General features: G+C 44.6%; 1 protein-coding gene across 1 annotated transcript in view; it reads left to right on the forward strand.

The window, feature by feature from the left end:
* The window catches only part of AP2M1 (adaptor related protein complex 2 subunit mu 1), a 52992-nt gene that overhangs the window by 14257 nt on the left and 20415 nt on the right, over nucleotides 1-18320 (forward strand). Inside the window, exons 2-4 of the mRNA XM_068281305.1 lie at nucleotides 6912-7031; nucleotides 14752-15017; nucleotides 16019-16101. Coding sequence (XP_068137406.1) covers nucleotides 6958-7031; nucleotides 14752-15017; nucleotides 16019-16101 — 423 coding nt within the window. The 5' untranslated portion in view covers nucleotides 6912-6957. The remainder of the gene's footprint in view (nucleotides 1-6911; nucleotides 7032-14751; nucleotides 15018-16018; nucleotides 16102-18320) is intronic.

Here is an 18320-nt window from a genome sequence, read left to right on the forward strand (position 1 = left end):
AAAAATTGGAGATAGACCATTTTTTTTTCCTGACACAAACATGGTACTAACTAGCCATACTAGTATGTTTAGCGGTTGTAGGGGAGCTGGGTGATATCTTTGGGGGGGAGAACTTTAAAATGAAAGCAACACAAACATAGCACTAACCATAATGATGCATCTCTGTTGCTATTGCTGTTCATAGCCTAAAGGGAACATGGAGTGAGAGGTATTTGGAGCCTGCCAGGCAATAAGTATTAATAAAAAGGAAATAATTCTGGCAGCTTCCATATATTTCTTCACTTTAAAGGAGCATGTGTAAGGCTCTGTTCACGTTATGACAGATGCACAACGATGTATTCGTGTATCTTGTATGTATACGCTGGGCTCGGCACACTGGCAACATTGTGCATCGGTATCCCGCACGTCGCTTCGGTTTCTGTGGCGCTGGTGACAAGCGTTGCAATACCATTGGGAATGCCGCGGGCTACCCATGGAAGTTTCCTATTAGCTTGTTTCAGTCCAATGGGGAGCCCCAGCAGTTTTAGTGCCAGGGATCCCATGGGTATTACAGCGCTGGTCTCCAGGGGCAGCAGAAGCAGTGACCTGAGTGGTGGTGGCAAGGCAGAGGAACATTACAGAATGCAGGAATGTGTACAATAACCAGTTTAGTAAGTGGGCACCTCCTGTTCTCATAGGCTTTCATTGATTCAGTTACAGACTACCCAGCAAACTCGTGGTGACTCAGAACTCATTGGAGTGTGTAAGGACCAAAAAGCTCTCTTCTTTAAACAGAGTATTTGGGATAATTCAGGTTGGAGGCTCTGTACAATCAAGCTGACAAATCATTGCCTTCCAGCAGTTCTGGAGGTGTGGCTAGCTGACAGGTACAAGAGAGGATAATTTGCATATGCAGCTGTGATGCATCGTATGTGACATCATATGCTCACGCCAACCTGAATTATTGCAAATGCCTTCTGTTTTAAGAAGGCAAACTTTTTAAATCTTTCTTTCAGTCTGCAGAATTGGCAATTATCATATACCACGCACGCCTGCATTCAGCTCCTCAGAACTGAAGGAATGGATCCGTTTGCAACGGTCACATTTTGATTAGCATATTTGTTTGATTTGTAGACACGTAGTACATACAAATATTATTTCTGTATGCTCTATTTGAAAGCTTATCCTGCAAATGTTTGTGCCAGTATTTTGTTGGAAGTTATTAAAGATATTTTAAAAAAAATATTTTTGTTTAGCATAGGACCTCTCATCCTGTCCATTTATTTGCTTAGTTATTTATTATATTATTTAATTAACTCAACGCTAATAGTGACAATGTGAATAGAGCCTAAAAATCTTAGTGCAGCCATGTTTCAAGGAGTGGATGAGGCATGAGTGCGCCTGGGGGTGCAGTGCAGGAGTGGGGAGCGGCCTGGGGGAAAGAGTGGGTGCAGAGAGCTGTGTGGGAAGGGGCCCCAACTCCTCCCTCTCCGCGCACAGAGGGTGGAAGTTACATTGGGCGCTCGCCTCCTCCAGGTTTCGTGTGAGGTCTACGTCTTGTGAGTCTTCTCTGTCTGCAGTGCTGCTCACTCTAATTCCTGCTTTTAGACTATTACCAGTGTTGCAGACAGGGTTATGCAAATGTATGCATCTGAAAAATGGACCAGTCAGATCCTGCCAAGGTGCAATTCAGTTTATTTATTTTCAAGCTGCATGCATTTGCATTGGAAATTTGTATTACTCTGCATCAGTTCAGAACAATTTGCACCTCATTGGCCATCCCCAGCAGTCGCATAGTACTGCCTTTGCTATGAGTTTTGTCTTGTTACCATTGATTTTGATGCCAATGCAGGAAAAACAAAGCATACACAGTTGTGTAAAACTCTAATATTAATCACAGCAGTAGGAACAGGCACCATGATTACATTGATAATCACAATGGCACATTGACTTTTAGGATCAAAACTTGGCGAGTATTTGACTGACTTGGTGTTGCTGAGGATATATTAAATGGTTCAGCAGTTTTGTTTTTTACTTTGCTGAAACTATTTTTTATATTTTTACCCACAATTTTAATTGCATATATAAAATTGGCTTCCTGAACTGAGGCTATGGTGTTTCCCTGCTGGAGAGTGGGAGGATAATTTCTCATGCAGGGTCTGCAGAGCAGTGAGTCAGCAGAATTATTTTTACAATATCAGTAGTTTGTACCCAAAACACTCACATTAAAATCCTACAGCGGATAGCTTGGTAAATGTGAAAGTGTTTACCGTGTATAGGCAATACATTTACAGACTCACGGCAAAGCCTGATGTAAATAAAACCTGCAAACTAGAGTCCTTAAAGAGAACCAGAGAATAAGAAGATATAGATTTATACATACCTGAGGCTTCCTCCAGCTCCATAAGCCTGGATCGCTCCCAGCTGCCGTCCTCCGCTGCCTCTGTCCGCCGGTACCGGGTCCCGTAATTTTGGCCAGTCGAGGCAAGCGCAGTGCGCTGCCTCCGTACTGCGCAGGCGCATGAGTACAAAGCCGGAGGGAGCCCCTGCGCATGTGTACAACTGGTCGCGTCCGGCGGAAGTGACGGGATCCGGTACCGGCGATATAGGCAGCGGAGGATGGCGGCGTGGGAGCCATCCAGGCTTATGGGGCTGGAGGAAGCCCCAGGTGTGTATAACATCTTTTTCAATTTTTCAGCTATGGTTCGTCTCTGGTTCCCTTTTAAATCTGTGTGAAAGAAATACATCTGTCACCTACACCCAGGTGGCATTGTGACATACATTAGTGGAATGGTACTGCTTAACATGCCAATCACACTTTAAAGGGAACCTTAACTGAGGATATGGATTTTTCCTTTTAAAATAATACCAGTTGCCTGACTCTCCTGCTGATCCTGTGTCTCTAATACTTTTAGCCACAGCCCCTGAACAAGCATGCAGCAGGTGTTCTGACTGGATTAGCTGCATGCTTGTTTCAGGCGTGTGATTCAGCCACTGCTGCAGCTAAAGAGTTCAGCAGGACTGCCAGGCAACTGGTATTGTTTAAAAGGAAACATCCATATCCCTCTGTTTAGTTTCCCTTTTAAAGGCGATCTGTCTCAGAAAAATTCATATCAGGGCTGCAAATCCGGCTAGCTATCTGCGGATATTTGGCCGCATAACCCGGATATCCGGATCCGAAATACTGTAACTGAGATGACATCCTGGAGCCATTCAGAGGGCTCCCAGCCTAAACCCTGGCGCCCAATCACAGAAAGGAACACTGGCCACCCCCCCTGTATAATGAGGGCTGCCATGATGAGACATATCATCTTATGGCCCAAACTCACGGGCTACAATTGTCACCGCAACACACGGCGTGCGCGTGTTGCGGCACCAGGTCGCCCGTGAGTATGCGACGTTGCACGGGCGCGCACCCCGAACCGTCGCTCGTCGCTGATGTCCCCAGACGATTGACCCGGTCGATAGCCTGGCGACAGTTGCCGCCGCAACTGTCGCTAGTCCGCGTGAGTATGCGGACTAGCGACAGCAACCTTCATAAAGAATACAGCGCTTCCGGCGGGGGGGGGGGGGAAGGAGGAACGTCGGCGACAGCTTCCGTCGCACCGCTGGTCCCTCTTCCGCGTGTGTACGCGGGGGGACCTGGTGACGAGCTGTCGCCGGCCTGTCGCGCTCATGTGCTGGCGACAGGCCAAAAAAGTTGCCCGTGAGTATGGGCCATCAGCTTGCTGAATGCTCACTGAGACATGCTCCAGTGCTGTTGGCCTACCAAGGGCTGTACAGAGTTAGAAACCTAAAGCTGTTCAGTGATTAACCCCTTCACTATCACTACACTATTGTTAAATCATTTAATTAGCTTGATGTCATTTGTTCGACAGTGTGCGCTGCAGGCAGCTGCTATGTGTGTGTGTGTGTGCTGTGCACAGACAAGGCCAGCTGCTGGCCAGCTATTAGGTTTAGGTTAGGGTTTGGGATAGGATTACTGTGTTATTGTGTAGTTAGTATAGTAGTACTGCAGTCAGTGTGCTAGTAGTTAGAGTAGTAGTACTACTGTTTCTACAGTAGCTTTCTACAGAACTGCTCTGCTGTGAGCAGTGACAGTTAGTGTGCACTAGTGTCTTCTCGTCTGACTCTCACGTGGCACTTGTCACGTGGCACGCTCCTGGCACACATTACACCTGCTGCTGCATTGTCCTGCGGCATGCTCCTGGCACACATTACACCTGCTGCTGCATTGTCCTGCTCCTGCTGCCTGTGCAGCTCCCATCTCCAGGCCAGGGTGCCACAGGCCACTGATGCCACCTATATTTAACACAAAACACATTTGCTGCGTAATTTTTTAGAGGTGTCTTGGCTGAAAACTGTCATGTCCCAGTTGTGCGGTTGGACTTTGGACACAATGTGAGCTGCACGACCGCTGTCTGGAACCTAGGCTTAAAGGGAAGGTTCAGGGACTAGCTAAAAAAAATAAAAATCCATTTCCACTTACCTGGGGCTTCCTCCAGCCCGTGGCAGGCAGGAGGTGCCCTCGGCGCCACTCCGCAGGCTCCCGGTGGCCGACCCGACCTGGCCAGGCCGGCGGCCAGGTCGGGCCTCTTCTGCGCTCCATGGTGCGTTCCACGCCGGCACGCTGACGTCATCGGACGTCCTCCGGGTTGTACTGCGCAGGCTCAGAACGACTGAGCCTGCGCAGTACAGCCCGGAGGACGTCCGATGACGTCAGCACGCCGGCATGGAGCGCAGAAGAGGCCCGACCTGGCCGCCGGCCTGGCCAGGTCGGGTCGGCCACCGGAGACCACCGGGAGCCTGCGGAGCGGCGCCGAGGGCACCTCCTGCCTGCCACGGGCTGGAGGAAGCCCCAGGTAAGTGGAAATGGATTTTTATTTTTTTTAGCTAGTCCCTGAACCTTCCCTTTAATGTTAATTGACAGCCATTTTTTTTTGGGGGGGGGGGGGGGGGGGAGATTTTAAGTCCCCACATCAATTAGGGTTCCCCTTTACAGAATGATGCTACATGCCTCATATACCCTAAAAAACGTTTTTTAAAGAGAACCCGAGGTGGGGTTCTTCCATCGCAATCCATATACAGAGGCTGGGTCTGTCTATAGAGCCCAGCCTCTGTTGCTAGTTAGTTTCTTTCAAAGCCCCCCCCCCCCCCTGCGCGGGGGGGGGGGGGGGCTTTGAAAGAAACCTACATATAACTTAAAATTAACCCCTTACCTCCCACGCTCTCCCATAAATGCCCAAATAAAACTTTTGCATTCCAAAAAAATAAAATTAAAAAAAAAACATATAGTTACCTTAGGCACTGAACTTTTTTTTAATATGTATGTCAAGAGGGTATATTACTGTTATTTTTTTTAAATTATGGGCTTGTAAATCGTGATGGACGCAAAACTGAAAAAATGCACCTTTTATTTCCAGATGAAATATCGGCGCCATACATTGTGATAGGGACAAAATTTAAATGGTGTAATAACCAGGGCAAATAAAATATGTGGGTGTTAATTATAGTAGCATGTATTTTTTAAAAACTATAATGGCTGAAATCTGAGAAATAATTTGTTTTTATTTTTTTCTTAATATTTGCGTTTAAATGCATTTAGAAAAAATAATTCTTAGCAAAAGGTACACCCCAAAGAAAGCCTAATTAGTGGCGGAAAAAAACAAGATGCAGATCATTTTGTTGTGATAAGTAGTGGTAAAGTTATTGGCAAATGAATGGGAGAGCTAACATTTAAAAAGTGCTCTGGTCCATAAGGGGAAAATTCACTGAGGGCTGAAGTGGTTAATGCAGATCCCCGTGTCATACGCTGGGGGTGGAGCTTGCAATCCGATTCATTATACTGAATGGGATGGCGGGCTGAATCGCCCCGAAATGCAGCAAACCATGCGTGGCGATTTAGGGGTGAACTGCTGCGCATGGATGGAAAATATATAGAGAGAGAGAGAGAGAGAGAGAGAGAGAGAGAGAGAGAGAGAGAGAGAGAGAGCGCTAAAGGTGGCTATACACTAGTTGATTTGCGATATTAAATGCTGTTACCATCGCTCACCCAATTGAGCCCTTTAGTCCGGAAGTTTTCCAGCATTCCTGATCAATCCTTTTGACTGATTTCGAACGGAGATCAATCTAAAGATTGCCGGAGTGGCCATGTTGTGGTATCAATTCTCTTTGACTGGAAAAATCAAGAAATGTATGGGCACCCTAAGGCCTCTTTTACACTACGCTGGAAAAATGGATGCGTTTTAATGGTCCATAGCAGTACATTGTGAAAAAGCTTTGTTTTTCAGCGTACAGTGTTAGAGATGCCTAAGTCTTGATGTTGAAAAAAAAAAGTTTGTAACATGACCACTTATTGTCTTGTTTTAGTAAGCATGTTGTTGTGTCAGCATTTGCTGAATAGTCTATTTCCTTTTGGATTTAGCAGTTTCCCTTCAATTTGACATGCTTTTTCCTGCCTCTTCCTTCCTCTGGTTGCTACATCCAGGAGTGATAAAGGGTGCACCACTGAATGTCAAATTTTGCTGATCTGTAAGATTTCCCTAAAGGTTTATATGCTTTGTAAAAGCCCTTTACCCAAGGATTGTAATGCACTATATGCTTGTTAAACTGTTGTTCAGAAGAGAAAAGAGCTTTATACGTGTCCTAGAAGAGGTGCAAAAAAGCTAGGTACTGTAACTTGCTTCATTTTTGTCTGGAGCCACAAAGAACATAGTTGTGAAGAAATGCTGATGTTTTCACATCTGGAAGGCTGAGTCACCAGAGGAAAGGTTTGGCCTGCCTCCCATTGGCTTGTGGGCTGGAATGTCCATGGATTTTATTTTGATTTTTAGTGTGTGGTAGATGTTTGTTCACAAAATTAGTTTCACATTTTCCTTTTCAGTAAAAATTTCAGTTAGGATCACACGTCCTTACATAATGTGTTTTTACAGGTCTGTCTTCATCACCATGGGAAAAAACAACTGAAACTAATCGACAATGATTGGAGGACTCTTCATATATAACCACAAGGGAGAGGTCCTGATCTCCCGGGTGTACAGAGATGACATTGGGTAAGTTGCATAGTGCAGAAGGATAATCTCGTTTATCCCCCTCCCCTTCACTTTTGCCGCCAGCGAAGGTGGGTAAAAGTGCGGTCTGGACTGCAGAATGCTACCTCTTTGACATAGCTTTACTGTGTGCCCCCCTTTTCATATTTCTCCAGCTTTTCTGTTTGCATGTCCAATTCTTTGGGCTTCTCTGTTTCTTTTGTAAGTAGTGTGTTTTTTTTTGTTTTTTTAATATAGATGCTGTTTGTGCATGACGGCTAAACTGAGCCCTTTAATCCCCAGCTACCTACCCCCTCCAATGCTTTTTTTTATAAAAGTAGCTGAGGACATGTAACTGTTGGGTCCATTTACTGCTTCTGGCTCTTGTGAAGGAACTGTGGTGGTGTCGGTGTGACGGTTCAACTTAAATTTCACCACCTATTCAATTCCTTGTCATAAAAAAAAAATTCCCTGCAGTTTGTCAATTATATGTGCAGGAAATTGTAGTGTTACACATCAACGTAGATAGAACCTCTGGCTGATTGAAGTCATCAGAGCATCTGCTCACAGCTTAAAGGGACACTTAAGCCAGAAAGAGTTTTACTCACCTGGGGCTTCTACCAGCCCCCTGCAGCAGTCCTGTGCCCTCGTAGCCACTCACTAATCCTCTGGTCCCTCGCTGCCAGCTAGTTTCGTTTTTTCCGACATGCCCGTCAGGACTGGCCACGCGTAGCTTTTTCCACATTCCCGACTGCAATTAGCGCTATTGTGGGCCGAATATCTATGCGTTCGTAATGCAGTCGGGAATGTGGAAAAAGCTACGCGTGGGCAGTCCTGACGGGCCTGTCCGCAAAAACGAAACTAGCTGACAGCGGGGGACCAGAGAATTAGTGAGTGAATGCGAGGGCACAGGACTGCTGCAGGGGGCTGGTAGAAGGCCCCAGGTGAGTAAAACTCATTTTTTTTTTTTTCCTGGCGTAAGGTTCACTTTAACCTCATCAGCCTCAAATACTATTTGGTATTCTTAGATTGTGTTTGCAGTGATCAGTTGCTAAGTATTGGCAATGACTTTGCTGCCAGGATTTATTTTGAACCCCCCCCCCTCCCAGTTATAGGTAGCTAGAGAGGTCGCATCAGACGGGTAGCCATAGGGTGCCACCCCTTCCTCAGTATAGGTGGTTTGAGTGTCCCCCAGTTCAATATAGGTTCAGACAGAGCCCCTATCCCCTATGCAGAGTGTACACCAGGGATCTGGCCACATGCTGCCAATCTTGATCTTGTTTTCCTGTGGGCTCTGTCTCTATGCTGATAGTGCCTTCTGTCATGTGTGAAATGGCTATCTCCCCATAGTGATGGGGCCCCAGGAGGACATGGAGAAGATATGCTGATGTGGCTGGACCCTGAAGAGGTGAATAATCTTACAGCTCTGCTGTGCTCTTTGCACATGGCCCTCCCAGTGTTATCCACGAGTGAAGCTCGGGATTACTGCTGTCTGCAGCTAAAAGTATCCCCGAGCTACACTCTGGAATATCGACAATGAGGTTAATGATCTTACAATCTGTTACCTCGTTTTTTGCTTTTTTGCCTTGAATTCTGAAATTACATCTATTGTGTATCAAAAAGGATAACATTTTAAAAGGAACACTGCTGAATCTCCCTGAATCAGGCTTACAATTGCTTTTTGAGCAGCACATGCATTTAAGTCCCTGGTGCCCATGAGGGTAAGTAAAGCTAACACTACACGCTATGACACTAGGCCGAGGCAAGCACATGTGTACTGGTGTCAAACGATGACGTCTGAAGAGTGGTGACGCCTCACCGTATTGTTCCCCTTGTCATTCATATATGCAACTAAATACCAGGCTTCATACAGAAGTCATAATAAAGTGGGCCTGTAACTATGCTTATCTGATTTTTGCTCCTGGACCGCAGCTCTCCACAGCACACCTAACTGTAAGGTTGGGTTTTGTGGGTCAGTCATTACCCTGCATCTGGCTCACTCTCTCTGTAAGTTTGTGGTTTTTTTTTTAACACTCCCCCCCCCCCCCACCCCCCCCCCCACCATTCTTTTTGGGAAACCACTGCATCTGTGCTGATAGCTGCCTTGGAAACACTTTGTTCTGCAGGCACCAATGTGTGCTTTTATAAAGTCATCTGTAAATGCTTAGAATGTGTATTCTAGTAAAACTTGTTAAATCACCCCCAATATTGCAGAGGACCCCCACCCAGTCCATAAAGGAAAAGCTCAACATTTTGCCTTTCCATTCGGTGCAAAGCACATGACAGCTAAGTGTATAGGGACTATTTGACACCAGCAGGCACACAACTTTGTGAAATGTACTTGTAAGGAAGCGGGCTTTGTGATCGGTAGCTTGGGGCTCGCAGATCTTTTCAGGGGTGGCAAAATAATCATTTGATTGATCAAGGGGCAACTTGATGTGATTTAGCGTTAGTTCAGCTGTTATCCTCTTACATCTGTGTGTGTGTGTGTGTGTGTAAGTAAAGGTGGTTTTTTTTTTTTTCCTTTTATTTCCAATTATGCTGCATTATACAAAATATTCAGCATTATTTAAAGTAAGCCTGTAGTGAGACATGTGCAGGGTGTTATTAAAGGTGCCCGCCTATACATACGATGTATGGGCAGATTGACCAAAAGACAGATCTCTGATTGAATCTGATTAGATATTTGTCGGCTGCCCATACGCCGCAGGCCGATTCCCGATCGATTTTCAGCATGAAATATAACACACACACACACGCCCCCAGCTTGTTTGCCAGCGTATACATGGGCAATTCTGTGATGTCACGCACCTCCTAAATGTTTGCTGGAGTAACGTGCGTGTGTATGTGGATTGCAATTGAGCCAATGGTGGACCCAGAGAGATAAAGTATACTGCACCCGGGACGACGGATTTTACATTAGGGGGGACCGTGCTGTGCGTTTCATTACTCCTCCCGATATCATTTGCCATTACCACTACGCACCCAATCGACCAGGAAAGCCCGACATCTTGCAGCATCGTTGATCAGGCATGCACTTGGCGGCATTTTCATCCGATTCGATAATTATACAATCAGATGGTCAATTGGCCGCCAAGTCGATAATGTATGGCCACAGTAAGTAATGCCAGTTGCCTTGCTGTCCTGAATCGCACACCTAAATGAAACTTAATCGGTGTCGTCTGATCTGCATTTATTGTGTGCCAGTGGCCTTATGCTGGGTACACACATTGCAATTTCCCGCTCGATCAGCGGGATAGATCCCGGTCGAACGATTATTTCCGTCATGTTCGATCGAGTTTTGATCGATACAGTCGTCGATTTTTACATAACATGGGTAAATCGACTGCTGTATCGATTGAGACCCGATCAAACATGTCGGAAATAATATATCGAGCTCTGGATCGAGCAGGAAATCGCAACGAGGTGTACCCAGCATAAAGTGTTAAACATGAGATTAGGACAGCTAGGCAGCTGGCATTGTTTAAAAGGAAATTCATATCCATCTCACTAAAGCTGGCCACTAATGGTCCAATTTATAGCGAAAAATCGTTTGAGTGATCAGAAATTCTGATCGGATTGGTTGTAAATAATCTCCATTGGTGGACACAATCGATTATGAACGAGTGAAAAAAATGTCGCCCGAATGCATTTTCGTCGAACGAAAATTTGGATTTTCTTGGTTGTCGTGATAGGAAGCAATGATTGGTTAGTTGATGGTGTAGTGAACAAATTTTCGTCCGATCAAAATTTCTGATCGCTCGAACGATTTTTCGCTAGAAATTGGATCGTTAGTGGCCATCTTAAAGGGTTGCTAGAAAGATGTAAGATAGCTACCATGTGCAGTACTGTCATTTTCCTAAAGGCCCATACTCACGGGCGAGAAATGTGGCCTGTCGCCAGCACACGTGAGCGTGTGGGCGACAGGCCGGCGACAGCTTCTCGCCAGGTCCCTCCGCGTACACACGCGGAAGAGGGACCAGCGGCAAGGCGGAAGCTGTCGCTGACGTTCCTCCTCCCCCCGCCGGAAGCTCCATGTACCTACATGGAGGTTGCTGTCGCTAGTCCGCGTACTCACGCGGACTAGCGACAGTTGCGGCGGGGGGGGGGGCAGCGGCGACTGTCGCCATGCGATTGAAAGTTTCAATCGCCTGGCGACATGAGCGACGGGCGACAGTTCGGGGTGCGCGCGCGTGCGGCGGCCCATACTCACGGGCGACCTGTCGCCGCAACACGTGCGCGCCGCGTGATGCGGCGACAAATGTCACTCGTGAGTATGGGCCTTAAGGTGCATCACATTCACAAATATGCATGCCTCCTGCCGACCCGACACCCCCCCCCCCCCCCCCCCCCCCTCTGATTTTTCTTGCATGTTCAGAATTTGAGCCATTGCATGTTGAGCTGAGTGAAGCAAAAATATAGCGTCACATTTGGGAAGTAGCTATCCGTGTGTTCTCCTTTTGACATCTGTATTCCGTTTTAGTGAGTCCTTTTCTTCATAATAGAGCCCTATGTAAGGTCTCATACAAACTATAGAATCTGTTGTAAGCACAGAGGTCTGCTGAGGTCTTTTAATGATCTGGCACGCCAAATCTTTACAGTACCCCTGAACCAAGATTCAGTTAACATGCTTTTAATCCTGTTTTATGTGCCTCAATGTCCAGTGCCCCTTGTGGTCCCCGCACTGCTCTGCTGTAATAAGACTCAGAGGTACGTTTATTATGGTTGGGAAGGAAGTGGACACACTAGATAGGGCTGTAGAATAAATATTCAGTAGAAAGTTACTGTGTGGTAGGTGGTGGGTAGGCCTTCTAAATGATAAATGTGCTCCCTTTGGAATGTTAATGGTTTCTTCACAAGCACTCATTTGTCTTGTGGATGTTCTCATTTGGTACACGTATGTCCCAATTGCATTGTCCTGTTTCTCCTCAGTCAAGCAGTTTAGGTACACCTTGCTGGCAAGTTTCCTGGCATGCACCTTTCTCTGTAAGAGGAATATCTCCATCCTTTGTAATTTTTTTTTCCTCTCCTCTTTTGGGTGTTTGTTTAGTATTTTTTTTTCTAACCCTTTCTTTCATTGCTGTCACTGTCCTTTTCCTCGCTGGTGCCATCTCTTTCCATCTCATCACCTCATTGGCTGCTGTAGCAATAGGTAAGATCATTTTTTCCTGCTGCAAGAACCCTGAAGTGGCAGCGCTTTGCTTGTATGCTTGTGCCTACTGTGCAGTCCTTGGCATCCCCAATGTCTACAGTCTTGTTGCCTTACACCAGTTGTATCTTTGTTCTAACATCAAAACCTGATTGACCATACTTGCCTTAACGTAAAGAGCTCTGGTAAAGTTGGATAACTTGTACTAATCCGTAAATGTTTTCCTTATCACTGCTGGAGACCCAGGCAGTTGCTGTATAATACAGTTATTCTATTTTTGTTTGGAATGTAAATGCTAGCAGTGGAAGTTTGCTTGCCCATATGTATAGCCTGCAGTCAATTATACCCAATACAGAAACTGTGCATAGCCTTTGAGCATGCATTTAAAATAAGATGGGGCTTATTTATAGAATTTGATTTTTTGATTTTTTTTGTTTTTGTTTTTACGAATGTATAATTTGTACAAAAAAAGCAGATCTAAAACAAAATGAAACCTTTTCAGCAATCTCGGGCCGAAATTAGTCGCATTAATTGGTTGGACATGCTGCAAGATGTAGGGCTGACTTGCTTGATTGGGTGCGCAGCAGTAACATTGAGCGATATTGGGGCAAGCAACTAAACCCCCTCTCTAATCAGATTCAATTAAAAAGAGATCTGTTTGAATCTGCTCATCGCTAGAAGCATGGGCACCTTAATGTCATCCTCTGGCAGATACTGTGCATTACCTGTCTTCCCTAGTTTAAACAAAATTACCCAGAACACCTAGCTTCATTTCTGGAGTGAATGAGCAAGTAGAGTGCATAGTATGTTGCTTTAGCATAGACCGATATAATGAACCCTAGGGGAGGCTGTTAAGACATAGCAAAAACCCTTTGACTGGTCATAGATTTCCACAGTGACAGCCTATCAGGTTTATTTACTTCCTGATATCTGCCTTCAAAGATCTGTGTTATCAGGAACTGCATTATTTCCTAACACCCTTTTTTTTTTTTTTTTTTTTTTTTTCTTTCTCATCTTATTATTATGGTAATCATTATTACCACTTTTCTAGGCTTATCTTTGGCTAACAGTGCGAAAATTGGATATTAAATTTTTTTTAGATCATTTCAAAATAGTCGTTCTTTATAAATTAGCCTCTCTGGGTCTCTGGTAGTGTAATTACTGAACTATGTTTAAGAAATGCATAGAAAAGAAAGCATGTTCTCATTATAAAAACTTGTTTATGATCTAAGTAACAATAAAACATTGAACATATTTCTAGGCTGTTAACGGTAATTCTGAAATTGAAGTCCTGCAGTTTTAAAGGTTGTACTGCGCATTTTCATGTGTTTCTTGTGAATTAAGTAGGCAGTGTTGAAAACATTTTATACTGAATAATTTTTTATTTTTTTTTTATTCAAGAAAATGACCTTTTTCATCAGTTTACTTTTCAAAGAATTTGTAAATATTGTTCAGACATCTCTGGGATACTAAAGCAGTGTGCAGTAACCTAACAGGGTGGTGGTCCATCACTGTACATGGATGTTTGCCGCTCAGTGTAGCCAGTGTGCCTCAATTAGAAGTCAGTGGACAGAATTTAAGTTTTTCGTCCTAAAGTTGGCCATACACTTTTAGATTTGTAGCAGATTCGACTGTCAGATTTCTGTCAGATGCTTGTCAAGTCTAATCTGACAGGAATCTATCTGATGTGTGCCACACACTAGAAACAGATTTCCAATAGATTTCAGAATGAAATCTATTGGAAATCTATCTAAATGCATTATTGGACCATTAGATCTTATGCATCTCTATGGGCCATATATCTGCTTCCAGCAGCAGATCGACCTCTATCTTCCATCCTGTCAGATGGATCAAATCCATCGATGGCTGAAATCGACCAGTGTATGGGCCCCTTTTACTATATTATGTTATGTTATTACTTGTTAAAATTTTCTGTACAGCCATTTCCCACTTCATTTACTATGAACTGAAATGTGTGTGAAAGTGTAAGTCAAAGCATGTCATTATAAAACCCACTTGCATTAGTCGCAAAGCTATTCAGATAGGTGTCTACACTGCAGCGAGTAAGAAAGATCTGGTAGCAATTTTATAGCAACTTTGTACCAATAGACAAGTGTGAGCAGCCAGAGAACTATTTGATTTGTGAAAATAATAATAATCTAGGTGCATGTTGTAATTGCTATTATGTGGGTTTTCAGTGCCCAGTCCGTGGGAATTCTCTTGCACCCAGACATTTAGGCTCCACTCAATTAAATCTTTTCATTATGAATGGCGTGGAAAAGGGTTACAAGTTTATCTTGCGGTCTGTGTATATCTAGAGAAATGTGTCTAACTTCCTGATCTAACAGATTGTGGTAAATCTCTTTACTAGCAGGAATAAATGTCAGTAACAATAAAAAATGTTGCAGTGCTTGTTAATCAGAATCTGTCAAGTTTTCATTGCTTTCACTGTTAACACATTTCAGCATTGTGTGTGGTTTTTTTGTTTTTTTGTTTTTGTTAGTTTTCCCGCTATGCAGGTAGTAGGCTTAGCTTTCTCCATGGAGTGCGGAGAATTTATGCAGAGATATCATTTATCTATTTGCTTTCATGCAGGAGGAACGCAGTTGATGCTTTCCGTGTCAATGTCATCCATGCCCGGCAGCAGGTACGCTCTCCCGTCACAAACATTGCCCGGACAAGCTTCTTCCATGTAAAGCGCTCAAACATCTGGCTGGCAGCTGTCACCAAGCAAAATGTCAACGCTGCCATGGTGTTCGAGTTCCTGTACAAGATGTGTGATGTCATGACTGCCTACTTTGGAAAAATCAGCGAGGAAAATATAAAGAACAACTTTGTGCTGATCTATGAGCTGCTTGATGGTAAGATAATCCCATATCCATTGTGTTTTCTTAACTATTAATAAACATCCTAAATGAGCCATTCTCTGCACTATTATATATTGCAACTTAGATATATGGGCTAATCTACCGTATTTTTAGGACTATAAGATGCACCGGACCATAAGGCACGCTTAGGTTAGAGGACAAAAACCAGGAAAAAAAATACCAAACCTGTTGTGTCCATGGTGCAGGGGCGTCTTGTGGAGGTTCATCAATTACAGTAATCCCCAGTTCACTCGGGAAATACTGTAATTACCAGTTTTTGCTATAGCCCAGAGGCAGCCTCTACTTTCTACAACTCTAAGGCCCAGTGCACACCAAAACCGCTAGCAGATCCGCAATACGCTAGCGGTTTTGGGAGCTGATTTCAGAGCGATTCTAGGTATGTTTAGAGAGGTTTTCTAAACATACCTAGCGGTTTTGCGTGCGTTTTTGTGTAGCAGATTACACATATTGTTACAGTAAAAGCTGTTACAGAACAGCTACTATAACAAAAATGCCTGGCAAACCGCTCTGAACTAGCGTTTTTCAGAGCGGTTTGCGGTTTTCCTATACTTTGAGGACGAAACGCTTCCGAAAACCGCAAACGCGCAGCAGGAGGCGCGTTTGCGGCTTGGCAAAAACGCAAACCGCCGGTGTGCACCATCCCATTGCAATACATTAGACAAGCATTTTTAGAGGCGAATGCGGCCGGCGGATCGCTCCAAAAACCGCTCGGTGTGCACTGGGCCTTAGAAGGAAAGCATCTGCACCTGCCACACATTCAGGGGCTCTGTCTGCACCCAACACACACATACTTTTACCAAGGGCTGTACTTCAGCATACATTTTTCAAACACCAAATAATGACCTGGTGATTTGAGGGTAGTGTCTTCCTTGAACACAGCTGATATTTATGGTTAGGATTAGTAGCAGTGGGGCATTTGTTTTAATTGTTTTCTAAAGATGATCACATTGACATTTTGTGCTTTTACTCTACAGAAATCCTGGACTTTGGTTATCCTCAGAACTCTGAAACTGGAGCACTGAAAACATTCATCACCCAGCAAGGAATTAAAAGTCAGGTAATGCATTTCATTTACTTATGCATGACTTAAGATTATCTATGCATTCGGTTGCTTCTAGTGTGGTATAGGTAGTACGTTCCAGTTTATGACGAGGGCGTCCTCTTTTTAGTAAGTGGTGACGTTGTTTTGCTATGATTTTAAAGAGAACCTGAGATAAGCCATGAAAAAAAAATATACATGCATACCTGGGACTTCCTCCAGCCCTCTTAGGCCTGATCCGTCCCTCACCGCCACTGTCAATCTCCTGGATCCCCCGGTATCGCTCCCACACTGCGCATGCGCTGAATGTCCAAAGTTACCGGGAGTGATAATGAAGGATCCAGAAGTCGGAAGAGAAAAGCGAGGGACCGATCAGGCCAAAGGGGGCTGGAGGAAGCCCCAGGTACACTTAAAGCTGCAAGCATGATCTGATTTGAAAAGTGCATGAAGTGCTATACAAGCATCAGATCAGCCTCGGATTGTTTTCAGAATGAATGGATTATATATTCAGAGTGCATTCTGGTAGTTGGCAGTGCTAACTAGAAATGGCCAGTGAGATGCCAATATTCCAGTCAGTATGCAATTTTAATCCAAATCGTGTACAGGTTTAAACTGGGTCGGTCAAATGCACTTCCTGACCATTTTAATTGTCCCAGTTCAAAGCGGCATGCAATTTGCACTACACTTGCATGTAAGCTAGACTTAGTAGGATACAATTGACCATCTGACCTATGGGCAATATTAAATCACTGCAAGTAGTCAGTTTTTAAAACTCTAGTGGTGGTTATATTATATAACAGAAAACTGTGAGCGTATGATATAATCAATTCAGTGAGTGTTATAAGTATTTTCAGTTCTTTTTCACAAGGGCAGTTGTAGGCATTCCACTAACCGCATAATATCCGCTGCTCTGGTGCACTGGCAAGGAAAGTGGCATCTATTCCATAAAGGCTCATCTGAGTATAGTAGCAGCTTCACCCAAACATAATGTAAGAGGGTTTTTTCCTGCTGTGTAACTACACCAAATTTCAAATGCTCAATCCAGCCATCTGTTTGAAGCCAACCTTATTGTGATGATTGCGCTTAGGATCTACACCCTACCAAATTTGTAGCACCACGAGTTGCTGGGCCATTTGAGGTCCGCTTATATTCAGTACTGCACCCACTGAACAGGCTATCCCTCATTAAAATGCAGTAGACAGGAGTTTGTTGCATTTCAATATAGAGTTCCCAATTATTGTGCTCAGTTTTCTTCTTAAATTTAAAATGGAACTTATCTGGGGCTCCTGCCAGCTCCCAGCAGCCGACCTGTCCCTGCAAAGTTCTTAAACGATCCTCCGTTCCCATGTCTCGTCTCCCAATCATTTCACACAGTGGAATCCGACTTCTAAGACTAAGTCCACTGTGCCTGCGCAGCCCTGGCCATATCCTAGTATGCGTTGCTGTGGCCAGGAGCGTCCTTGGCTGGCGCACTACGAGAGAATCTCTACTGCACCTGCGCAGTACCCTCCCGGCGATGGGAGCGTGAAAGACTCACGCAGCTAGGGAATTGAAAGTGAGCTGTGGCGTGGGAACGGAGGTTCGCTTGATAACTTTATGGGCACAGGTCGGCTGCAGGGGGCTGACAGACACCCCAGGTAAGTGAAACGCTTACATAGAGAGATGGACTAGCCCTGTGATGGCTAAGCTTGGCGCTCCAGCTGTGGTGGAACTACAAGTCTCATGAGGCATTGCAATATTCTGACAGCTCTAAGCATAACTTGGGGAAGAAGAGGCATGATGTGATTTGTAGTTTTCACAGTTGTAGTGCCAAGGTTGGCCATCACTGGACTAGCCCAAAACCTGTTGGTTCTGTCAGATTTCTACTACCTAGTGTAAGTGACAGCAACATAGAACAGTAATATATGGGTCATCTTACTTTAGGAGAAATGTACTTATTTGTATGTGTTTACATGTATTTTAAATTATGCATTTTTTTCACGATAGTAGTCCTTTTTTCAAGAGGGAAAAAAAAAGTAGTTTAGCATACCTGGTGCTTCTTGCAGCCACCTGGAGTCATCCTGTGCCCGCACCGTCTTTCCGAGACCCTCTTTCCTACCTGAAAGCTTGCCAGCCAAGTGCCTCCTCACCGTGTCCCGGGCAGCGTTTTCCACAAGCGCAGTACAGGAAATTTGCTACTGCGCATGCACAGAACACAATCTGGGTATACGCAGTAGCCTCCGACTAGCCACAACTAG

The sequence above is a fragment of the Hyperolius riggenbachi genome, chromosome 4, assembly GCF_040937935.1.
Source record: "Hyperolius riggenbachi isolate aHypRig1 chromosome 4, aHypRig1.pri, whole genome shotgun sequence".
NCBI classification, from domain to species: domain Eukaryota; kingdom Metazoa; phylum Chordata; class Amphibia; order Anura; family Hyperoliidae; genus Hyperolius; species Hyperolius riggenbachi.